The sequence below is a fragment of the Malus sylvestris genome, chromosome 8 (assembly GCF_916048215.2).
Source record: "Malus sylvestris chromosome 8, drMalSylv7.2, whole genome shotgun sequence".
Lineage (NCBI taxonomy): Eukaryota > Viridiplantae > Streptophyta > Magnoliopsida > Rosales > Rosaceae > Malus > Malus sylvestris.
In genome coordinates this window covers 2,833,292-2,859,549 of record NC_062267.1, presented here as the reverse complement: position 1 = coordinate 2,859,549, position 26,258 = coordinate 2,833,292, and the positions used below count along the sequence as shown (strand labels likewise).

At 35.7% G+C, this 26,258-nt stretch overlaps 2 protein-coding genes and 1 pseudogene across 2 annotated transcripts; 1 reads left to right on the top strand and 2 right to left on the bottom strand.

Moving 5' to 3' along the window:
* Positions 1-1,513: 1,513 nt before the first annotated feature.
* Positions 1,514-4,900, top strand: LOC126633469 (lysine histidine transporter-like 8). The gene is made up of 5 exons (XM_050304082.1): positions 1,514-2,100; positions 3,097-3,230; positions 3,428-3,855; positions 3,953-4,084; positions 4,182-4,900. Exons 1-5 carry the CDS (start codon positions 1,715-1,717, stop codon positions 4,668-4,670), a joined length of 1,569 nt encoding a protein of 522 aa, XP_050160039.1. The 5' UTR covers positions 1,514-1,714; the 3' UTR covers positions 4,671-4,900.
* A 4,012-nt stretch (positions 4,901-8,912) lies between these two features.
* Positions 8,913-10,180, bottom strand: LOC126633328 (dof zinc finger protein DOF3.4-like). The gene has a single exon (XM_050303909.1). The coding sequence runs from the start codon at positions 10,103-10,105 to the stop codon at positions 9,344-9,346; it is 762 nt and encodes a 253-aa protein (XP_050159866.1). The 5' UTR covers positions 10,106-10,180; the 3' UTR covers positions 8,913-9,343.
* Positions 10,181-21,746: 11,566 nt separating this feature from the next.
* LOC126633551 (ent-kaurene oxidase, chloroplastic-like) lies at positions 21,747-24,916 on the bottom strand (annotated as a pseudogene).
* Between the last annotated feature and the right edge of the window lie 1,342 nt (positions 24,917-26,258).

The following is a 26,258-nucleotide window of genomic DNA, read 5'->3' as shown; positions in this document are numbered from 1 at the left end:
ATAATTTTGTGCAATGAGGATATTCATTTTAACCAATGTTTTAGAAATAGAGTAGGATTTTCTCTCATCTTTTTTCCTTCATTTCCCTTATTTCTTATTTGAAACGGTCACAATTAAATTACGTCAACATCTTGTTTTAACTTTTTTATAAAATGACACAAAGCAAAAAGTCTGAGAGAAAAAACCACATAAAGGAAATTAGAATGGGAGAAAATCTTACAGTCTGGAGGTATTTCTCTTCACTTACAAACGATATGTCTTATAATCGAATCTCGTAAATAACGAATTCGATATTAAATTAGACTACCCATTACGTGATTTAAGCGAACTTTCTCTCTCTCTCATTAGTGTAAAATATCAATATACTTAAAAAAAAAAAAAAAAAAACACAATGGAGGTAGGTGTTCACAGTCAAGAATGTCCCAAATCCAAATCTTATTGGAACAAGGAGTTGCAGTCAACAGTCACGCTTACTTGTAACTTGTGACTTGTGGGAAGAGTGAAAAAAAAACACTCTAAGTTAATGTCTATCCACACGCCAACACAGACCAACGCAGCGATCACCTCACCTCGCAATCTCGCATCCCCACCCGCCAATCGTCGCGTGCAATGCCCAACACCAAGGAACCGAAAATTCCGCAGGCCGGACATACTTTCTAGGACCCATCTCAAATAACGTTCATCGCACATTCACCAACAACGCATGATTGCTCGACTCTTTGACCAAATTCACGAGCCTTCCTTATCCCACCCCTCCACTAAAATTAAGTAAAACATGGTGCTGGGACTTTAAGATTTCGAGTTTATTAGTTGTCTAACATGGTATTAGAGTGTCGATTTTAGAAAAATCCGAGCAGTAGACCTCCATTGCCTATTTTAGTAGTGCAGGATGCACTTGTTTTGTTGTGCGTGGTTATTTCTCTCTTTACATGCATGATAGAGCTGAAACAGTGTTAAACTTGATATAGATAATTGATACATTTGCAAAAAGCTTAAGCATAGTTAAGATGGTTGCAATTGTTCTGTTCTTCATATTGAACATAGTTCATTTGTCTAAACGTTGGAACTATGAAGTACACCTGAGAGTTACTGATTATAAAACACTTCATTTCGCAAAAGACTAATGAAATGACATCTTTGGACGAAAATGCTCCTGAATCGTCTTGTTCTACAACTCCAATGCTTTGTTTGTTTCTATCTCTACCTACATGCATAATGAGATTGCACGTGAAAACAAGTATCAGTTTGATATACATTGTTGACTTATTTCCTCAAAGTTTAGATTTTGCTCACCACTTTTTCCAAACGGTAACACCACCACTTATGTTCGGGTCTGTCGTGTGTTCTACAAAGCTAATCTAGCTTAATAAATAAGAATCTACTTCTCATTAAAAGAACACAGATTACGAAATTTTTAAGCAAGATCGTTACTTTGTTTAAATTGAAGCTCCTCCTCGCTCACATCCTTCTCTTCCTACATCATGTCATATCAATCTCTCACTCACTCAAAGGCCCCACGCTCCTTCTGATCATCACTGGCGTTCCGACACACAACACTGAAAGCAAAAAGAAAAAAGTGCCATTATTCACACGCATAAACACACAGAGAAACACAGAGAGAGCTTCTCGTACCTCCATTATATATAAGAGCACCAGAGCAACTCTCTCAGGCATTAACAAAAACACTTTCAACGCATTAAACACACTGGAAGCAATGGATGAGAGGCCCGAGACGGAGCTGATATCGATTCCGGCGACCCCACGCGGGGTGTCGACGCCGGAGATACAAACCCCATCTGGTCAGAGGTCCCCTCGCCTGCCGTCCAAGGAGGCTAAGTCGTCCACGGCCTGGACTCCGACATCGTTCATCTCGCCCAGGTTCCTCAGCCCCATCGGCACGCCCATGAAGCGGGTGCTGGTCAACATGAAGGGATACTTGGAGGAGGTGGGCCACCTCACCAAGCTCAACCCGCAGGACGCGTGGCTTCCCATCACCGAATCCCGCAACGGCAACGCTCACTACGCTGCGTTTCATAACCTCAATGCCGGCGTTGGCTTCCAGGCCCTGGTGCTTCCCGTCGCCTTCTCTTTTCTCGGCTGGTAATTAACTGGTTAAACCCTGCTCTGCTAATCACAATTACTGATAAATCGTAATTACCCATTTCACCTAATTACCTCAAGCTTCATAAAGTTTGTTGCTTTAGGGGGTTAACTGCATTTTTGGTTAATTATCCAGTTGTGGTTTAGCTCTGGAATTACGTTTCTTGGTTGGTAATTAATTAGCTAAACCTACTCCTCGACTAATAATTACTGATAAATCTTGATTACCACCTAACTAGCTCAAGCTTCATAAAGTTCCAAGCTTTAGGGTTAATTGTTTTTATCTTAATTCTATTAATTACCCAGATGTGAAATTTTGATTTGGAATTATGTTTGTTGGCGTTTTCTACTTGATTTTCTGCGGCTTCTGTCACTGTCTCACATGGTTTCTGGTGTGAGGAATTTGACTAAAGTTTATGGCTTTTGTGGGTCCAGCAGATTAAAGTCACTTCATTTATTGAAAATTAATCATAGGTTATTCTTTTAATTTGGAAAAAGTAAATGACAGAACATTCTTGAGGCATGTCACTTCCTTTACCTTTTGCTTTTCCATAACTTCAAAGATCTTGTTTTATTCTCTTCACTGCAATCCTACTCTTTGCTTACCTTTAACTTTTTGAATTTATAATTATTTTGGTGTTATAATTTTTAATTACTAAAGAGAGGTCAATGAATTCCTTTCAACTGTTCATTTCAATATGCAAAAATTTCACAATACACCAATGCATAACAATACGTAAATGAATTTACCGATTGGATGTGCGCAATGCATCCAAGAATTCAAAGAAATTTAACGTGTTTATGAGAACCTGCTGCACAATTATACATTTTTGAATTGTGTATTTGGTCATGAATGGTATGATATAAGCCAATATTCATAGATTTGAAGTGTTTGAATTAGGATAAAATTGTCAAATCTGCTAAGAACAACTAGTTGAAAATTGAAATGACTGGACTTGGTTGGGGCATTTGTAATTTACTTGATTTTGTCCACAGGAGCTGGGGAACACTTTCCTTAACCATAGCCTACTTCTGGCAGCTATACACATTGTGGATTCTAGTTCAGCTTCACGAAGCAGTCCCGGGAAAGCGGTACAACAGATATGTGGAGCTTGCACAAGCTGCATTTGGTAAGAGAGCTTACATTTACCAACAGGTCAACAACTGCAAGATTATTTGTTTCTTGAATATTTCATAATCTGCATTAGGTATCACCGCGTTCAAAGAATTGAGTTCGATCTTTGCGAGCGCTATACATTCGGAATTGATAACATGGCATGTGAATAAGTCATTAACTGGCATATATATATATATTTCTTTGTGGCAGGGGAAAGATTGGGAGTTTGGCTTGCTCTCTTCCCCACTGTCTATTTATCAGCAGGAACTGCAACAGCTTTAATTCTCATAGGAGGGGAGACCATGAAACTATTTTTCCAGATAGTTTGTGGACCGCTATGTTCGTCGAATCCCCTAACGACAGTTGAGTGGTACCTAGTGTTCACTTCGCTATGTATCGTTCTATCTCAGCTCCCAAACCTCAATTCGATTGCAGGACTTTCGCTCGTTGGGGCTGTGACCGCCATAACTTACTCTACAATGGTTTGGGTCCTCTCTGTTAGCCAGACAAGACCACCCACAATTTCGTATGAACCCATTTCGTTGCCAACCGCTTCGGCTTCTGTCTTTGCCGTCCTGAATGCTCTTGGTATTGTAGCCTTTGCTTTCAGGGGGCACAATTTAGTTCTCGAGATTCAGGTATGCACTCTATCAGTCCTGAAGTGATGAACTCATCTTCAGTTGGAAAATTTCACTATGAATTCTTATCTAACGCAAATCCATTTATTCGACTTAGGCAACAATGCCATCGACCTTTAAGCACCCGGCTCATGTGCCAATGTGGAGGGGAGCCAAGGTTGCTTATTTCTTCATTGCCATGTGTTTGTTCCCTGTTGCAATTGGAGGCTTCTGGGCTTATGGAAACCTTGTAAGATCACCCTTCTTTTAACTTTTGAGGCACATTTCATCGGTTTTTATAAATGCAGTCTTTTGTTGATTGTATTGGATGTTCTGTTTGGCTCCAGATGCCTTCAGGAGGGATTCTCAATGCCCTGTACGGATTCCACAGCCATGACATTCCAAGAGGACTCCTTGCAATGTGTTTCCTACTAGTTGTGTTCAATTGCTTGAGCAGTTTCCAGATATACTCCATGCCAGTATTCGACAGTTTTGAAGCCGGTTACACCAGCCGCACCAATCGCCCTTGCTCAATTTGGGTCAGGTCTGGTTTCCGAGTTCTCTATGGATTCATCAACTTCTTCATAGGCGTGGCGCTCCCCTTCCTCTCCAGTCTTGCCGGTCTACTAGGAGGGCTCACGCTTCCGGTCACATTCGCCTATCCTTGCTTCATGTGGGTTCTTATTAAAAAACCCACAAAGTACAGCTTCAACTGGTATTTCCATTGGATCTTGGGCTGGTTGGGGATCGCCTTTAGCTTGGCATTTTCGATCGGAGGGGTATGGAGCATGGTGAACAGCGGACTTAAATTGAAGTTCTTCAAGCCGCCGAACTGATGTTTCATTGACTTGCTTCAGAATTATGCAAAATTTGTTCAACAAAACTTATAAACATGTTTCTTTGGTGCAAATTCCATATGTCTCGTACGTACATATGATCGTTCTTGATGTCACATGGTTAATATGTTGTAACGGTAAGTTTCTTCAGGTTCTCTAATAGAAACTTTATACATTGTGCCTGCCTATTCAGTATTGAAATGGGAAATGCTAGATTATTATTATTATTATTTTCACTCTTGTTTTCTACTTCTACATTCTGGCATTTGTTCAATTCAACGGCTAGAAACACAGAGCAAATCACAAGAAGGAACGTAAGTACATAAATCATTTCTGACTTCCCATCACTATAATTTGGATGGACCCATTCTTAATGCTTTTGGATCTTTATAAGTTGGCCCCATTTTCATTGCATGCTTCGAGGGCATTATAAGTTGCATTGGACCCAGTTTCATTGCATGTTTTTGGGTCGGACCCAATCTAATATGCTTATTATGAGTTTTTATCACAAATAGTCATTTATGTTTTAAAGACTTATCAATTTGGTTCTTTAGTTCCAAACTCATAAATTTGGTAAACAAATTGCACTTGTCGCTTACTTCCGTTAAAATCTGTTAGTGTACATATGTGGCATTTGTGTGGAAGGCAAGGACAATTTTGATAACCAAGGGAATACATGAAGGACTGAATTGATTAATTACTAAAACATAAAGTACTATTTATGATTAATAAAATATAAAAATAAAAAATAAAAAATAAACCCTACCTATCACTATTATTCTTTAACATGATAGTACTTACCCCACCGTCTACCGTGAGAGCCACATAGTCATGAGAATAAGTTACATGACGTGAGTACATCCTCACTTAATATTTAGTACTCCTGAAAATTAAACATTTAGACAAAAATTTACAAATAACTTTATTTTATTAACATAGAATGTTGCCATATTGATATACATGTACCATGTAAGTTATTCTATGTGGTCATGCGGCCAAGCTCACGCACAAGGTCCCTCTGTATTGGGTCACTCCACCCAAACCCCTATGATGTTACATACAAAGTTCGAAAAAGGGGTTTCCCTCCTACCTAACAAAAAGGAGCAAGGAGCTTTCTTCTAATTCCCCTTTCACTTATAAAGTTATAAGCCACTTAAAATTCCATGAATTTTAGCAAAAACCACTTAAAATAACAAAAATAAAAATAATTGAACTCAATTGTTATTGCAATCTACTGTATTTGCATGGTTGCACCCGACATTAATAGTTAACAGATGAGGAATTCTTTTTTGGATTAATTACGCATACACCTTTTGAGGTTTTTTGTGTTTTCCGAAAATCCCCTTAAGTTTTCAGCACATCACAAACTCCCCTTACGTTTTAAAATCATTTCACAAATCCCCTTCTATGAAGAAAGTTGTGAAAATACAAGGAAACTCTTACGGAGTTAAAATAGTGTTTGACTACAAATTTTGATTAGACCTATCTTTTGAAAAACCTAATGATATTTGACAATAGTAACCAGTAGGATCTTTGGCAATATGGAAGGCTATGGTGGCTAACCAAGATGATGCAAATCACCTTCTGCATGCGAGCAGAAACGATGAAAATATTTATACCGGAGCTCAGTAACAACTGTGAGCAAAGATTTGCCAATGGACCAGGAAAAGATTGTAACTATCTTCACCGCGATTGACTTCTCAGGCAACAATTTCTTACGGACAAACACATGTCGATATCGGAGAATTCAGATCATTGTATATCCTCAACTTCTCCAACAATGATTTCATAGGTGAAATCCCATCATCATCGAGTAACTTTCGAAATCTCGAGTCTTTCGAATTTCGATCTTTCACTGAAACAACATGAGAGGTTCCACCTGAATTTTCAGAACTCCATTTCCTTGCATTCTTGAACCTCTCAAGCAATCACTTGGTTGGCAAGATCCCAATCGGCACTCAGTTTCAACATCTCCAAAATCTTCCTTGGGGAGAAAAATACCCGGTGGAAAAACTTGTTAATTGGGGTGTTTGTGATGATTCTAAAATGTCGGGGGTGTTTGTGATATGTTAAAAACCTGAGCGGGTTGTGTGAAAACACAAAAAACTTCAGGGGTGTATGTGTAATCAACCCATTTTTTTCTATAGTTTGAGTTTTCACATTACATAGTTTTTTTTTTTTAAGGGGACCAGCTAATGGCTTCACCACTGTAGTCCACCCTTTTGAAGGTTGAGAAGACTCACAAGAGGTATTTCAACTTCCTCCTGACCACCATCGTGTGATTCACTATCGTCATGAATCAAACACATGACCTGTCTTGTGGAATACGAGCCTGAAATTAGTCACAACCACTAGGACACCCCGTAGTGATTTAATTAATTATGTAGTTTAGGTTGGTAATGTGGAATGGGATATGCAATGATAATGGATAGTGGGAAGAAAATGAGGGTGCTGCTTAATGCACATTGAATCGAGTTAATAATTTCGTCGATGGCAGTTCTTAATAAAAAGAGGAAATGCGGGTATGGTGGGGGGTGGGGATGACAAATATCCCAACTAGAATGATGACTCCACCTGATCACAGACCTATATATGTATTTATATGATAATAATCATATGTTTAATTGGGATTTCAACTAGCAGAGACCAATTAGATTTCAACTAGCAGAGACCAATTAGTAAAGTAACCTTAAATTTAATTAATTAATTAAACTATATGGTGTCGGCATGCATGCATGGGTTGTGGTTTAGTGGATCATACAAGGCAAGCTGGCGCTCTCCGTGATTAATGCGATGAAATAGACATTTTTGCTCAACCCTAACGTGAGGGTGATGCAAAACATGATTATTCCAGTCCAGTAGAATTGCGGTAGAATTTCAAGTCACATATGTTCATTAGTCTTGGATTCAAAGCACGAAGTTGACAAAAACACAAGTGGTACTCCAGTTGAAAGTTTTTGAGAGAACTTGTGTTTTTTAACTGTGGTCAAGAATTGCTTAAATGCGTTTAGCCTTTTCAAACTCTAACAAATAATTAGTCCTCCTTTTCGAAGTGTGGGATACCTCATATATTGTATAATCATCATGTATGTATTGCCAACAACATAAACCTGCGAGCGGGATTGGAATTTGAATATACAAATAGGACAAATATAACACTTTTTAAGATTCAAAAAGCCTACAAGTAGGATTTGATTTGATTTCGAGTTAAACCTCCCGTAAAAAAACAATTTGGTATTAAATTGAACTCATTTTCACATATACAAGTAGAAATAAATACTACTAAACTCTAATATTAGTGGTCATATTTTACATATTTATACTTATGCCCTAGAGTACATACCTTCAACTGCCGATTTTCAAAATATGTGAATTAGTAACACTAAAGTATTTCAGCCTTGAGAAAAATGGGGTGCATTAGATTCACATTTAGTTCAACCTAAAAGTACAAATCAAGTAAATTTCAAGGAGAAACAACATTTCTTACAGTTTCATGCATGCAATTAAATAAGTTAACCCCAAAAATTGTCCTGATTCTAATTTCAAATGAAGCCCAAACAAGTTTTTTGAAAACTTCAAGCTAATATTGGCCATAAGTTGAAAACGGAAATGGCACTCTTAAGATATCTAATCTCTAAAGCGATTAGCTGGTAACTAATTATTGGTCGTAGGTTCGAATCCTATCTTTGGGATTTGATTCAAAGTGGTCCCTGGACAGTGGCAATGTAGCTAAAAAATTCTCACATTTTCAGCATCATGACAAACATATACTCACTATTCAATTCCGAAGCTGAACAGTATAGATAAATCTTTGAAGTATAAAAACCTTAAACTACACCGAGGTAGGTTGAGTGTCTGAATTCTCTTGTAATAAACCCTATTAATTTAATTTGTTGTAACACTAAGAAGACTAAATTTAAAAATTAAATAATGTATCATCAACAAGAATAAACACGTTTATCAACTATAAAGTAATAAACCAATTGTCAACTTTTATGTGATTTAATTTTTAAAATTTTATCTCCAAATATAATCTCTATAGCATTACTCTTTAACTTTAGTTGTCCAATTGTCAATTCATGTCTGGTTTCTTGGTTTCCCTTGATTAATAATTAATTTCCTTCCACCAAATTTGACAACGTGGGACTCGATTATTCATCATGCCCTATTTACACTGTTTTGTAGACAGATTTCGGATCCAAGGAATAAAAAATGATCTCACAAACAAAAACTTGCCTAACATAACCAAAAATATCGATCATATATATCAACAATACAACGAGCGAGTATCGACAACATATTGCTAGTCAGCTGGAAATCTCAAATTAACCAAGAAGATGAAATTGCATGGAAAAGTAAATGCAGTTTTACCGAAAAAGCAGTCGTCTTTGTCCGTGTTTTTTTGCAGCGTTTCTGTCCAAAGACAGAACATTTACAGACCCAAGAAAAACTAAACCCTAAATCAGACAACATAGAGCCACCGAAAGCAACTAACTTTTCTAACCTATAGCGATATATCTATACCACAAACCCACCATAGAATCCGACCCAGAAAACAAAACGAGATGATCAGAACAACTAACCAAAAACCCAGAAAAGAAAAGAAAAAATATAGGAAATTTAATCCTCCTCTCTCTTTTTCTTCCGGGATGTGGGTTAAAATAGTAACTTTGTTACTTGGAAATCTCAAGCTCCGGCCAGGTAAACCAATCACCGTTGTTCTCGGCCATCCCTCCATCACCACCAGTCATAATCTGCCACGTGTTGCACCCGACAGAACCCCCAGAAACAGCTCCACTGTTGTTGTGGTTAATATTTGCAAAGTCACCTTCCTCGGGAAAAGCGAGGACGCCTCTGCCGCCGCCGTAGCCGAAAGTACCCACTTCGTCCAACCCTTGCCCGAGTCCCAACCCGTACCCGAATCCATACGCAAACCCGCCAAGGGCCAAGAACCCAGGTGCAGGTGGGCCCTGAGAACTCAACATAGAAGTGAAGCCGCCGTTCCCGACAGCGCTTTCGTTCAGGTCCATTAGTTTGTCGTGCTCCAACGCCGTCTCCAGCTTCGGTTCCACTGGAAAGGAAATGGGTTTTGTGGGAGCGACGGAGCTGACCTCCTGGGTCAGTGAAGAGGAGGAGGGCGAGCCCGAGGAGGAAGAGCAGGACGGGCGAGAACGCTTGGTGTTCTTGCGGGAGCCCCCGCCGACGGGGACATTTCGGAGGGTGCCACCGTGGGTCCAGTAGCGGCGGCAGGACTTGCAGAAGTGGCGTGGCTGGGCGAGGTTATAATTGTTGTAGTAGCAGAACTTGGTGTTGTCGGAATCGCAACGGGGGCAGTGAAGTGGCTCGGTCTGCTGCGGCGGTGGGTGACCCAGACTGTGCTGGACTCTCGTCGTCGCCGACTGTCGCATTTGCGCGTCGGCAGAGTCAAACGGCATCGTTAGTGTTGTCGTTTTGGAGTAAGGAAATGGATATTATTTGAGCAGGCCAAAGAGAGTGGGGAGAAAGCACTAGAAGAAGTGAGAGGGTTTTATCGAGAGTGAGGAAGGTGGCGCGAGTGACACGTGGGCTGAACTACCACCTCCTAATTAATTTTATTTAGTAATTTAAGTGGATTTAACTTATTTTTTCGTATTTATCTTTAATTAACTTTACTGTGCGGTTGATATTTGCGTGTCTTGTGGCCGGAAGGATTATTCATTTGTAACTAGAAACACGGATTCGTGCAAACTCTTTGTAAAAACAACGGTAAAACTGCATAAGTATATCTAATCATAACGAAGTTAGAGGGACAAGAAATGTCTGCCTTCTATTTTCGGTGCCCTCTTGTACTTTTTTTTTATGTGATCACGATTAAATTACGTCAATATTTTATATTTTTTTATAAAAATAATAAAATAAAAATAAATAATAATATAAAATATTAACGTGGTTTAACCGTGACCATACAAACAAAAATGTACGAAAGAACATAAAAAGTAAAAGGGCAGACCATCCTTGTTCAAGTTAGAGAGCTTTTTGCCTCGAGAGCCAATTTTATTGGGGAGCTAATATTTATTGAAGTTGTACGGGGCTGGTGACGTGGTCAGGTGTGATGGGATTGAGGAAGGTGCTGGTGATAATGATGGGACAGTGATAATATTTTCGGTGGTGTGTCTTGGGAGGGAAGCTGGCGTATCAGGTAGGGTTGGCGTCTCCACTCAACCTTGTTTCATGTCACCAACTTGGTTCAGTCGGAATCGGACCGAGTTCTTCCCCGATCACAAGACATATTTTTAAAAGTTTGGCAATATCTCCCATCTATATCTCACTGAGATTCTCCGTTGAGAACGGCATTCCTTGAAACGATACAAAATATTGTAGAAATTTTTTTTCATCTTCATTACACTCTGTTTGCAGTTTAAAACATGAGCAGTTTGTGCAAGAAATGAATTGCAATGATTGTTTTTTTTGTTCAAACCTTTCGTAATAAAAAAATTAAAACAAAACTCAAGAACTTTCAGTATTACTTTATCTTCTTCAATCTGTAACTATATATTAACTTGTATGCTACTATTTTTTTTAAGGAAAAATAATGAAAATGATTTGAAAACTTCAAGTTTTAATAAAAATAAATAAAAATGTGTTGTAAGTGAATAGTATCAGAAGTGACTTTTTAGAGTAAAAATATCATTTTTCGTTAAATTGAACAATACCAGGAATGTTTCGTTAAAACTCTATTTAAATGATCAACCCTCAAATCCATTTTCCTTTAGTTACCACTTAATTAGTTTTGTGTTTAGATAAATGCTAAGACATTCTTTCAAATCCATTTTTCTATTTATAACTTCATGTTTTTAACACAATTTTCATGTTATTATTATAAGATTGTGTCAATAATATGAAATGACAGATAATCCATAAAACAGTCTTACTTTAAGAGAGTTTTCTTAGCATTTTTCTTGTATATAAAACAACATAGACTTTTAATTGAACGGTTTGTATTGAAACAACATTAATGTAGTTACATTGTTTGAATGTTTTACCACAATTTATATTAGTTTGAATACGAATAATGTTTGGCAACTTAAGGTGAGTAGTAATTATCATCTAAAATTTTTCTTGTTAGGCTCAAAATTTTGTGTTTATAATCAGAACCGTTAAATTATAAATCCTCTATAAAAATTGTCTCTACAAAAAATGAATTAAAAATAAAGTCGGTAAGTCAATCAAACTGTAGCAAGCATATAGACAATTTATAATACTTTTATTATCTATGTCCATCTGTCCTAATACAGTTTGATAACTAAATAACCTTAGTTTTAATTGATTTTTTTTTTTTTGCATATATGACCTTTATAAAATGTTTTATAATGTGAAAGTTTCTAATCATAAATATGAAGTTCTATAATTAAAAATAAAACTTTTTGAATAAGAGCTCCTACTCATGTTTTGAGTAGCCAAATATTATTTTTAAATTAATTTAGACATTAAGCCTATTTTAGCCTTGAGAATCTTATTTGTATTTATATTTCTTCAATTTGGAATCTGTTTGTAAAACGATTTATTATTTTAGTTTACAACACGAAACTTAGCTTTATGTTTCTAATCGCGAATTGATTATTTACTCAATTCAAGTTTTAATTTAAGGAAATGCTAAGGGAATTCGTTTTTATTAATGACACATCAATTAGTTTGTAAATTTAATTTACTTAGTACTACTCTAATTTAAATATCAAATTATGAATTATGAAGGGCCATGTTAATCTCAAAAAAAAAAAGTTTTAATGAAACATTTCCTGTACTGTTTATGTTAACGAAAAAGAACATTTTTACTCTAAAAATCACTATTGATATTATTTATTTACAATATACCTGTGAGAGATTATATTCACACATCTAAAACTATTTCTCTCACACTTTTTTTATTTTTTTAATATTCTTTTCACATCAATAACACTTAATAAAAAATATTAAAAAAATTAAAAAGATATGAAAGAAGTAATTTCAGCTTTGTGATTATAATCTTCGTATACTTTTTGTCATTTTGATTTTAGATAGTGTAAGTAGAAAAGGGGGAAAGGAACATGTAGCCCGGGGTTAATGAACCGTCGAAAAGGGGAGAGAATAAAATAGGAGGAAGAAGAGGACCGACAGTATGATGGGTGTCGGGCAGCGTGGGATGCAATAATTGGCTCTGCATGCCCTTCTTCTTCCTCCTTCCTCTTCTCGGGTCTCGTGTACGCCTCCTGTCGCTCTCACTAGTGTCCCCTGCCACAGTTTTTTTACTCACGACTTGCAACTTGATCTCTCTCTTTACAGTTCATGCATAATAAACATATAGGGTTCTTCTTCAATTAGATGAGATCAGCGTTAATTTAGTTGAGGTTCCTTATACGAATGCTCGTCAAGATGACTCATTACAAGATTTTCTCGTGTTTTAGTTGAATATATGCTTCTCGTTTTATATCTATCGTCATGTAACGTGTAAATTAAGGAAGGAGTATTAGGTTTAATAATTTCTTGCACAAACCGTTATCGAATCATCTGTTAATAATCCATTAGGATGACAGATTTAACACGATACGACTCATCAAAATAATAATTATAAGTATTAATAACATCATTACTTATTTGAATAATAAAATATTTTTTATTTTTAAATATATTCCTTTAGTGTTAAAAATATTACAATTAGTATATTTATATTTGTACCTATTTTTAATTTGCAAATATTTTTTAATTTGTACCAATTTTCTTTTCATTTTTAATTTGTACCCATATATTAGTTTCTTTTTGTGCCCATCTTTTTTAAAGTTTTATTTATGTTTGTACCCATGTGTATACCGTCACGTAACATTGTATATTTAATCAATGATAGAAAAATTACATATGGTATATTTAGGTTTTAAGCCTAAACTTTGTATCATATATTTATATTTTTAGTTTGTACCCACTTTTAATTTGCAACATTTTTAAAAAAAAAATTGTAGTATTTTCTTTTTAGTTTTATTTTGTACCCATGTATTAATTTCTTTTAGCGCTTATATTTTTTTAAAATTCATTTGTACTCATAATTTTTAATCTTTTATCTGTACTCTAATTTATTTATAATGTACCACTTTGTTATATGTGAAATGTACCAATTTTTTTGTAAAATGTACCAATTTTTTTAACACTATGGATACATTCTTTTGCCATTTATTATTTCTTATTTTTACATAATTTTTATCCATTTATTCAATCAAAATGTTTGTATTTTTTTATTGTAACCGTTTCTAATAGTATTATATTGAGGGATTTTAAATTTATAGGATTATAAATCTCATAAAATATCAAACAATTAATGTCAAAACTATAAAAATATAAATATTAATAGTAATATAATGAGGTGTACAAAGTCAAAGGACATTGATCAAACTTTGAATACTATTAAGGTTTTAATCAAATAATGTTAAGGATTAGGAACCGCATCCAGAATATCGCTTATATAATATTATATAGTGTGAGAAGTAGAAATGGATGTGGAGATAGCACACTCTTTATAAAAATGAGGATTAGTTATGGGGCCTGCACTACATCAAATTTAATGGTCCGAACCGTCTATTTTTCAAGTTGTACCTCTTAGATAATTGATGAGTCAATATTATATTAGATATTTCACCCTATTCTTAGTATAATTTAGTAATTATTTTGGTATAATTTTGATACTTTGCTTTATATTTTCACCATAGGACATTTGACTTCCTCTGGAGCAAAACGTGATCAAACAGACGAATTTTAGAGTGATTCAAATTAGAAGACGTTCGTGTGTTCCTTAGCTTATTCATGTCAAAATCTCAACAATTTCTACCAAGCATTTATTTTCTGGAGATTAAATGAAGGAGTTGTGCGCGTTGCTAGAAATAGACGTTTATGGGCTTAAACTGCATTTTTGGAGGTCAAGATGACTTCGAATGGGTTCGTGGCCTTCTGGAGAAGTGTTTAGAATTGTCAAAGCTTTAAATCCAGCAATTTTGGGCCAGTTTTGAAGCTAATTTGGGCCCAAAACATGGATGTGCAAATTTCTAGACGAATTTACCAAGTTAATTTAGAGTTATGTTTCCTAATTTATTTCAATTTATTTAGTTTCCTAGTCTTATTCTAAGACCTTTTATTAGGAGGATCTTATTTAGAGTAGTATAAATAAGCCTTTTAGCAGATCTAGGGTTTTTTTTTTTTAGAGAGAATGCATGCAATTTTTGAAGAGAAGATTTTGGGCAAAACTTAGAGATTTCAAGACTTTCACGTTCAAGGTGTAATCACTATTTTTCTATTTCAATAAAGACTGTATGATTTTTATTATGAATATGTATAACAAATTTTCTTTTGCTAGGGTGAGGCCATGATCCTTAGTAAGAATATGTAGTTTCTTTTTAATTTGCTTATGAATTCATGCATGCAAGTTTTGAATTGTTAATCACCGATTTAAACTATCTATTTGTTTTAGTGATTCACGACCATTATGATATTTAGAAAAGTAATTTGATACAATTTTGAGGGAGGGCTGTCCCTAAAATTGACTAAGGCTTCTTGTGATTAATATGTGTAACCTGTTAGGATGGACGACACGTTTTAAGGGTTATATGGTTTTTCAAAGGGTTTTCACAAAACTTAATGAGTCTTGCATGTTTACATTCGATTTAGACACCACAGATGGGTTGCATGTTAGATATACGTTCTATGTTGGAGGTTCCAAGTAGGATATACTCTGAGAAAACCTAACCTTCAAAATATGCATGTATGATTCATAAGTAATTAAAAAAGTTACATAGGATTGTTGGGGTGACGGCGGAACCCTAGTACCTTCTCATTTTAAATTCTAAAAATTGTTTCTTTCTCATTCTTTAAAATTGCAGTTTTTAAGTAATCTTTTTAATTAAATTCGTTTTTCTTAATTTAGGTCATTAAATCACCTTTTTCCAAAATTTCGTTCTAAATAATTAGCTGAGAATTGATTTGGCGTTAATCTATTTAAATTAATCTTTGTGGAGAACGACCTTACTTGAGCCAATTATACTACAATAACTTTGTTTCTCTTGCAAGTATTTTAAGTGTTTTTAACCCTTTTGCGCAGGTAAAAAAAAATCCCTATCAATAATCCTTACAAAATATTAGCCAAATTGGAAATATTTAAGGCATCTAATTGAGTTTAATGAAATTGACGAACACTTTGTTCTAAGAAAAACATTAAAATTTCATCATGAATCGAAACTTACAAAATAAACAGTTTAAATCGATGAATCGAAACTTACAAAATAAACAGTTTAAATCGATAAAGTTCGATTTAGAGTGAATCTCACGACTAATTCTCACTTTTTGAATAAATTTTTAGTCTGGACCCAAATATACTAAGCTTGCTGAGCAAGAGATTGAGGCTGTTGAAATTTGATCAAACGATTACAATTATTACAACTTGAAGAGGATCTCATGTTTGTAGCCAATGAAGACTCACTGGGGGCAAATGCCCCCACTTAAGTAATTCGTTTGTTTAGTTGAAGACTACAATTATATAATTTACACGGGTTATCTTTAAAGAAAATATATGTATCTAATATCTAACATACATTTATTCTACTAATACTCCATATCAAATATTATATGAGCAATTTCTCAGCTTCCTTCAGAGAGACCAAAAAAATATTATATGAGCAATAATGCTCTTGTTCTATCATTCAAACCGAAAAAACCCTCTCAAGCCTATCATATACTTATATTTTTCTCATCACTTTGCCACTTTCCATTACTATATTGAAATTTTTGTAACTTTGGAATTGTGATACATCGTCATTTGAAATCATTATTAACATCATATTGCTTATAACCATACTAAAATAAGGTTTTCTCAATTATTTTCGATTGCCCCTACTAGAAGAAATTCCTGGTTCTGTCTCTTTTGTTGTTGGATCAAATTTCAGTAGTTCGGATCTCTTTCTCAGCAAGCTTAGTTTGATTGGATCCGGAGGGGATCCGTTCCTTATTTATGTTCTGTCTCTGTTCTCTTCTGCCCAGTCGCTCCTTGGATATCGTGTGTACCTTGTCTCTCGGAACTAAAGCCTAGTTTCTAGTGTCAAGTGTGTAGTCTACCCTCAAGTAATGTACTTACTGCCCATATCCCTCAACTCACTCACCCCCAGCTTTCAGTCTTAGCTTCATCTTTGCCGTTCTGGTTTACCGTTTACGGCTGTTCATACACAAACTAAGCTAGCACGAAAGCGGCTGCAGCTGCTAGCTAAGCCAAGCTATAAAGGGCGGAAGTCATTGTCTGTCTGTGTCAAAACTACAGGGGCTCTTCTGCGACACCGTCTCCTCACCTCTCTCTGTCGCTGTCAATCACATATAGAGAGTGTGGTTTTGTTCGGTTTCAGCCCCATTTTCCCAGTCAGTGCTTTTGACGACTTCTCGACGGGCACTACCTACAGTCCCCTCTGCACCACTAAACCCTACCACTAACCCTAATACCAGTAATACAAGGAGAAAAACTTGTAAGTGTAACGCGATTGTATATTTATGTGTGATTATATCACTACGTGAAAAATGAGATAAGCACGAGAGCGGAAAATGCAACGTTGCACCAAAGTCTCTATCTCTAACACATGGATGATTTAAGGAGTGTTGTTTAATCAGGAAGATATTTGATTGATTGTCTGAAAATGACAACTCTCATCCTAAATGAATTGGACGGTTTAAGTGAGACTAAACACAAAGGCATCCCAAACATTTGTGATAAGAGTTGTGTTGTTTACACACTCTCACATACATCTTCTTAATTTGTATTTTTTTGGTTTTTTAATTCATTTTATTTAACGATTGAAAATTACGAATAGTGTGTAAAGGTTAAAAAATGTATATGAATAACATCGCTCTTTCGACAAGTATACGTATAATTAGTCTTTTGTTTGTTTTAATTATTTGGTACGTACTGATAAGGTACTAATTATTGGGATTTAGATCATCTCCAGATCCCCTCATTGGGGATTCCAGGGATCAATGCATAGTAACCGTTCATCAAAGATCCCTTCCACCAAATTCATCCAATCAATCAATCCGGACCCTTGAAATTTGATTCAATGGCTACAAACATGGGGGCTCTTTAAAAATTATAATAACTTTAGTCGTTAGATCAAATTTTAAAAGCCTAAATTAAGTGATTTGGTGGATTTGATGGAAGGAATCCAGAGAGAACCCTTTTTCCTATTATCCGCCCATGGTATTAGCAATCACTGCTTAAGCATAAAAAACACATGCCTTAATTGTTCAATTAATTAGTCATTAGCTCTAAATCCCAACTTCAGCTTGGGCCACGAGTCCATGACATCCTTCAGCAGCCTCTCGTGTTGCACATGTCAACTTTCTCGCTCAAAGGAAGTAGGCTGTAGGGCACAAGAAAACTTCCGCATGCATAAATGTTAGCAGTGCTAAATAATGAAGCAGTCCAAAACGAATTAGAACGATCGAGAAGTGTCAAATCTAAGGATGACAATTTAACCTATCAAATTCAATCCTTGCAAGTAATCTATCCGAATGATTCGGTTTTGGGTTTGAAATTTTGGATATTTTACAGTTATAGATAGTCGTCGGATAAATTTTTTGATTTTGGATTCGTTTATTGTTATTGAGATATCCGTTTCAAACCCATACCCGAAACCGAACAATTTCATCTATAAATAAAAAAAATATAAATAGTTATTATATGAAAAGGGTTTGTTAATAATCATGCATTATTAAATATTAAATTAATTATTTACTTTTATATCATTAATAATAGGAATTAAATGCTTATAATTTTTAAGAGTTTAAATGTTTTCTTAGTAGTATAAATTTTTAATATTACTTATTAGATGTATTGTATAAATTGTATTAATAATAGCAATTTATTTAATATTTTTTTTTAATATTTTTCATTTAGTTAATTATATAAATAAATATATAAATATTATAATGGGAAAAACCGGATCAAAAATCTGTCATTCGACGGGTTCGGTTATGGGGAAAACCCGTTCGGGGATTCTACGAGTTCGGGTATGGATATGGATATGGTACATCCAAAACCCAATCCATCCCGTTACAAAGTATCCTAGTTTATTTTTTGCTTGCAGGGAAGGAATTAAGTGCTGGAATATCTAATTACTTGCATGTTTTAAACATGCATTTACCTTCGAACAGAATACTAATTAAATTTTCTCTTTTTTTTTATGTACTGAAAGTGATTGCTGGTTTATTAGTTGCACAGTCAGTTGTTAATTCATCTGATTCATGCTATGAACTAATTTATTGTCGAACTTTATTTCGTAGCATCTAACCCATCTGTCACATTGATGAGGTAGAAGAAATTAAGATGAAATTAGCCAGAGATGGAGGATGGACGGTTTGACTAATTGAGCATTATAGTTGTCCCTTTTGGGCTCACATAGAACCGACATTAGGCCACCGCTAGAACTTTTAAGAGCATCTTTAAAGAAAATATTAAATTTAAAATATCAAATTTAAATTTGATGGCTGACTTGGTAATTTAACATATCGTCAACATTTTCCTTCCACCTGATATGTCAAAATTTATTGCTTTATTTATATTTTTTAAAATAAAAATAATAAAAGTTGGATTGTTATTGGTTTAAAAATAATAAAATAATACTTAAATACGATTGCATTTAAGGTAAGGCAAGTGAAATGCCTTGGGAAATAGCAAAAATCAAATTTAAAGACAGCTCCAAATTTGACATTTCTTTATTCATATCAGCTTAGCCTTATTTTCCATATCATCTTTGACATCTCGGTTTGAGTAAATGATACGTCATTAGTTACCATTATATGTCTATATGACATTTTTGACATTTCTTTTGAAGATGGTCTAATTCTGCATGGTAATTGAAACGACAGTAGTGGAAAACAATAATATTTACTTTGGTTCAGGTTTGATCTCCACCAATCATGTTTTTTTTTAATATTACCAATTTAATTCACTAAGAGCAACTCCACCCATGGAGCCCTCCCCCTGGCAATCCACTATTCAATCCACCCTATTGAACAGTAACTGCCATTAATGAACAGTAAATTACCATTTGCATCTCCACCCTTGGAGCCCTCCCCCTGGCAATAGGCAATAAAATATTAGTTTTTTTTGTTTGTTTAAATAATACAAAATAAAATTATTTGTAATTTGGGATAAGAATTTTTAAATCGTTCTCATTGCGCCATGTGTCATTGTGGTGTAGGTAGATGGAGAAGAAGTGATATTTATAGAAAAGTAAAAAGAATTTTTTACAAATTTTTTCAGAATTTTTTTTCAAATTTTTTACATTTTTTTCGGATTTTTTACATTTTTTTTAATTTTTATTCAAATAATTAATCTCTACCGTTGGATTTAAAAAAATTTAAAATCCAACACTCCAGATTGTGCCACGCGTCACAACGGTAACTTTTCTTAATTTTAAAGCTATTTTTTCTTTTTATTACCCTTGCATCGGACGGTTGGTATTTAAACCTTTTGGGATCGAACGGACCGTGGGAAGCCATGTGGCTTCCCATCGGTCACTGGGCATCTCTGCGTGTGCGGGCCATGGCACCGGATTTCCGATCGGGCAACGTGCTTCCACTCGTGAGTGAGGGGCACGCGCCTGACACAAAAAAAATTAAATAAGGCTTGGCCCTCGGGCTGCAAGCCCGTCGATTCCCCACCCCCCACAGCCCTCGGGCTTCCACCCTCACTTAGGCTCTCCAAGGTTGGAGCACTGTCCACCGGGCCTCGGGCCCTTTCCTCTCCCCTGTCCCCCAAGCAATGTCCATGGGTGGACTTGCTCTAATACTATTGTGTGTCAAAAAAAAAATCTGCATGGCAACAACACACAGGTACTACCATTAATTAAGGTGGCAAAGGGAATAATTACCATAAATGCTTACTGCACAAGAGGATGAGACAAAAGAGAAAAATCATCTCTGAATCTCTTCTATCAAGGTCACCGGATCAAGTGATCCGGGGCTTTCGAATTTCATCAAACGACCCATCTGTTTTGACCTCTTAAAAGCTGTAATAATTTTTTATCGTTGGATAAAATTTAAAAGGTCCAGATCACTTGATCTGGTAACTTTGATGGAAGAAATCCTTGGATCTCTTCTCGAGAAACTATCAGGCTATGCCACTTAGGATTTATTTTACACTAATTTATTCCACTTGTGTTTTGTTGTTGATGAAATTTCCAATTTCCCTGCTTATTTTAGCTGAAATTTCACTAGTTCATTGCAATCGCGATTACGGTATGACCTAACCTGAGGCTTAAATAATGTTGTCATCACAAATTAATTGGCGTGACAGATGTGTGTATGCATCAACATTGAAGTTTTTGTTCTTTCATTTGGTTTTTTGTGTATGTTTGACACAAGCGACGTCGAAAATCTAGGAGATCTACCACAAAACCCAAAAAATAATCTTAACCAATTAAATTATAAACTTCTTCGGTGATACTTGCTTGTCTTTAATACTCAACCCAATTGTTTAATTGGTATTCTCCTAATCAATACTAGTATTTAGAACACTCTAATTGCCATTAGCAAGTAGCAAAATTTAAGCCATTTTTGTAAAAATCAATGTATTAGGTTCTTCCATTTTCGTTTAGCGGTTGGACTAAATATGTATGACAGAAAAACCTAGGATCCAAATGATGTCAAGTTTGTAGGTTGTTTTTTATTTCTATAACATAAAAAACAAAATATATAAAACGGTATTGCCAAACCTATATACTTCTTAGCCAAAAGAGAAGCAACAAAGGGCTTATGACTGAAATGATTGATCAAAATGTCGTTGATATATGATTAATATGTAGTTAATATTTGTTTGATCATTTCAGGAATTTAAATTTGATTTTAGATCATTTTAGCCAAAAACCCAACAACAAAAAGCGATACCCGGTTTGTGTAACCGTTGTGCCGGTGCTGAACCAACAAAAGAACGAAGAAAGTATGGCCAGATGCTAGTCTCTACAAAGTCTTATTAGGCATCGATTATCAACATCATACACTCTGCTGAAAACAGATTTTGCGGTACTATAGTAAAAGTAAAGTAAATAAGATTCAACGATGTTTGATGTCATTCAACCAAAAAAATAAAAAAAAAGCTCAAAACTTGTTCAACTACGATATTACATGTTTCTTCAGGTAGATAAAATCCTAAAACCATCTCAAATTAGTTTCAGGCCTAATTTTCTAAGCTTTACTAATTTCTTGGTTTGAGGATTGCATGCATTGGATGGAGTTTGTGAGTGGTGAGCCCAACAGTGTCCACATTTTCTTCCTCTCCATCTCTCAGCTTCCACTCGAACTCCTGCACCAACCTTCCGATGGTGGTGCACGCTATCAGCATTGCCTGAAGTGAACCGGCACACACCCTCTTTCCGGTTCCAAATGCCATGGTCTTGTACAAATCCATCGGATCATATTTTGGATCCAAAAACCTCTCTGGCTTCCATTCTTCGGGGCTTTCCCATTGGTTCTTGTCCATGTTGCACCCGTATATGTTAATGGCAATCTGCATGTACAATAGCACAACTTCGTAAAAGATTGATATCAATGTTGTGAAAAGGATGAAAAAATAAATCTAATAGGAACATTTATCAAGTACCTCTGTTCCCACAGGAACATAGTAACCGCCTAATTGGGTATCTTCGTGCACATATCTTAGAGGAACTATAGGAGCTGGACTGTGCTTCCTTAAAGTTTCGTGGAAGACAGCACCCAGGTACGGCATCAGGGACAAATGTTCCTCAGTAATCTTGTCGGTTCCACAAACATTTTGAATTTCTTCAAAGAGACGGTCCTGTTACATGAGGCAAAGTTAACCAATATTAGTTACCAAGAAAAAGCAACAAGTTGCACATACAAAATGTGAAAATCAGCAACTGAAACAACCTGTCGCTTCTGATCCTTCGCAAGTTCATACATAGCCCACTCCGTTGTTACCAATGTAGTATCCGCTGTCTCGATAATCGTTTCCCAAATCAACATGGATATTTGCTCAGGTGTAAGCGTTTTTGCTTCAGAAAGCAAGTAGTCGATATAACAATCCAATTCCTGTTTCATACTACAGTTAAGTTACAGATACAACTACTAAGAAGTTCCCAAAAAAGATAATGCATTTGAAAGCAAGAAAAGAGCACCTCTCCTGAAGCAATTCGCTTCCTTTGCTCCTCGATCAGGGCATTCATTACTGCTTTCCTGCGGCAACAGAGTGTCTGAATTTTATTTTCAAAGTTCTTATTAGGAACCCAACTCAGGTACGGGAAGAAGTCTCTCCAATCAACATCGATTGCACCCTCCATTATGTCAAGCACTAGAACCTTAAAGATCTCATCTCTTGATAATGTAGTACCAAGCTCTTCCACATAAATGGAGTCTTCTATGTTCTTACCTATAGCCTGCATCCAGTACGTTAGTTTATACTATATTCTCAATTTCTCAATTGTTACGTCAAGTACAAGGAACAAGCGTTACAAAATACTTACACTAATAAAATAAGGCAACACTCACTTGCTTCAAAGAAATTCCAAAGAGTTCCGACTCAAATATCTTTCTGAAATTTATAGCTTCTTGAGGAGAGTTCTTTACATGAGCATGCAATCGGCTAGCAATATTTTCCCTCATGGTATCTCTGTGGCTTCCGTGTCGCTTCTGAATGTCATTAATGGAGTTATAACAAGATCTACCATATGATGGCATAAGAAATAGTATGCGCTAAGTGAGAACAAGAACCGTAACAACATACCTGAGCATTCACTCCAAGAACATTTGTGAGTATGTATCGTTTTATCATCTTGTGAAAATCGTTGTAGTCACTTATTGCAACCATACATTTATCAAAAGTGAGAAGCTTTAGTGCCTTTGATAGCTTTTTCGTGGACATGGACGAATATCTGGTCACCATGGCCTGAAACAACCATTACAGCAGAAAGTGGTTACCAATTATTCACGTATAGGATAAAACCTTCCCTGTAATACATGCAAGTTCATCCAACATATTGAATTATTAAGAAATAGAACTTTCATTGTTATAACCCTTTGATCATTGCAACAGGCGTCGAGGAAAAGACTAAATCCATATGTCGGGAATCAGTAGAAAACTCAATCGAATGGATCTTTCATGGCTTCACGAAAAAACACATTATCTTAATTGTTAATTCTAAACTTAGGCTATAGAGTCTTAATTCTCCATGCGATTGCGAATGACACATTGAGACACACAATTCAGCTTCCGTTTCAAGAGGGTTAAGTCACGTATTAACCACTGATAGAGGGTTGAGTTTATTAACACGTGTCAATCAAAGATAGAGGCCACACACAAAATGAGTGTAGAAGATTTCAAATATGTGATACGGTACTTACTGATCTTTTTATTTTCATTTGGTTGACAAAAACGTTGTTCTATGGAAAGTGATTTTTTCCTCCACCCTCCCCCCCCCCAATTTTCGGCTTTTGAAATGAATTAATCAAGAGAGAAACAAATAAATAGGTTGTACATATGAAGAAAAGAGAAAAGAGGTGTGCGGAAATCATGTCTCTTTTCTATTTTAACTTTCTCTAATTTAGAGGAAGGAGGACTCGAACTTGCGTGAAGGTGCGGCCGCGGTCCTAACCAACTGGTCTAACTCACGTCTGACTTTTTTTTTTACAGTGACAAGTGAACAGTGAGAAAGAAATCTACCTCTTTGGCAATATCAGTTGAATTGAGAACAACCATGGTGGAAGCACCAGTCCTGATAGAATAGATTGGTCCGTACTCCTCAGCCCACTTAGTAAACGTCTTGTACGGCTTCTTCTCCTTCAGCTGCAGCAAGTTCCCCACAACAGGCAGCCCCGGCACAGCTGCGAAATTCCCAATTTAACCACCATCCATTTCTTCAAAACTCATATATCCCAACAAATAAACACAAAAATAAATAAAAGTGGGAATTAGAATTAAGTACCTGGAACTGAAGGGAGTTCGGGAAAATCATTTTTTTTTGTGTGGACCAAATCTTTGGCAGATAACAGGAAGAGCAGAGACGGAGCAGCAATGGCAGCAGGGACTGCAAAGGGCATTGCTTGGAAACCTTGGAGAATCTGGGTCATGGGTTCCATTGATTCTCTGAGAAAGTTGAGAGGAAAGGTGCTGGGTCTGCTGCTGGGTTGGTTGTGAAAGTTGCATTTACCCAGCAGAACAGCAGCATATACAATATATTTTTGCCGATACGATGGAAAATTGCGGTGGGATTAAATACAAGTGGGAAATTCGTCGTCTTTCTAAGTAAGCTGAGGAAAGGAATATGCCCACTACGGTTTGTCAATCGAAATAATAAATTAATCACGTACTGTTATAAAAATAATTAAAACACATAGTTATCAAAATAATAAGTTAATCATGTACTGTTATAAAAATAATTAAAACACAGTCATATATAATTAATTTGAATTTGAAATATCAGCTCGATGAGATAAATTTGTCTGCACGTCATGCCTCTAAGCTCTAAGCATATCAACGGGAATGCTATTGTCCTGAGTCGATTACACACCATTGTAAAAAATTAGAATACACAATAGTACGTAATTAGCTTAAATTATTATCAAAATAACATCTTTGCTATATGATTTTCCTCCAACATGTCATGTTATAGTTCCTGAGTCAAGTAGGTACTACTATGAGAAAATTAATGTGATTCACTTAATATATGTCACATGATAGTTAACGTTGTAAACAAATTTTTCTCCACCTCATGTCTCCAACTTAATCATATCAACAGAAACGTTAATAATTAAAATACATTGACAAAATTATTGATTTAGAATATTATCACAACAACTTTGCCGTTTCGATTAAATTTCTTAATTGAATCTTATTGCGCGGCATTAATTTGGATTCTTGTACTTGGGAAATTGAAGCAGGGCTATGCCGTTTTGGAAGTTTGTTCCCCAAATGAAGCAGTCGTTTGTCAGGCGTGAAGACAAAAAGGGAGGATTGAGATGTCAAGCGGGAGTCGAAAGGGTTCCAGATTCCATTCATGAGTTGGCCTCGAATTGGAAATATGGCAATAAAGATACCTGGAATATATAAGTGGCCATGACTAATGTCCTGTTTTTGGAGAAATGTTTAGTTGTGACGGACGTAGTGTATCACCTCATGTGACGGTCACACTGAAAAATCTCTTCTGATTTTGTCCATTATTTCATAAAGAATTGTTTAATTTAGGGTTGATGACGAAAAAACTATCCATTTTTTTGGAATAATTTTAAATTCGTCTCAATATTTTAAAACATTTCAAACAACTATTTAATGTTTTGACATTAGATGGGATTTTATCAACATTAAATAATGACGTTACATACATGAAATGATGAGGTGGACAAGTACTAAAGTTGGTTTTCACTAATCGACGTCTTTGGAGTTATAATCTCCCAAATTGACACACTTAGCCAAGGTAAACCATTAATTTGCTTAGCTAAATTGTGTCAATTTGGAGATTCAAACCTCCATAGATGACTTGAGAGTTAAAATACGCTTAATATTTGTCCATGTTATCTCTGAACGCTAGTGAACCTAATAGATGTTCA

Excerpts from the sequence above, each read along its gene's own strand:
- LOC126633469 (XM_050304082.1), top strand. The coding sequence starts at position 1,715 with ATGGATGAGAGGCCCGAGACGGAGCTGATATCGATTCCGGCGACCCCA. Across the intron at positions 3,231-3,427 it reads GCTTGCACAAGCTGCATTTG|GGGAAAGATTGGGAGTTTGG; the intron begins GTAAGAGAGCTT and ends TCTTTGTGGCAG. Across the intron at positions 3,856-3,952 it reads ATTTAGTTCTCGAGATTCAG|GCAACAATGCCATCGACCTT; the intron begins GTATGCACTCTA and ends TATTCGACTTAG.
- LOC126633328 (XM_050303909.1), bottom strand. The coding sequence starts at position 10,105 with ATGCCGTTTGACTCTGCCGACGCGCAAATGCGACAGTCGGCGACGACG.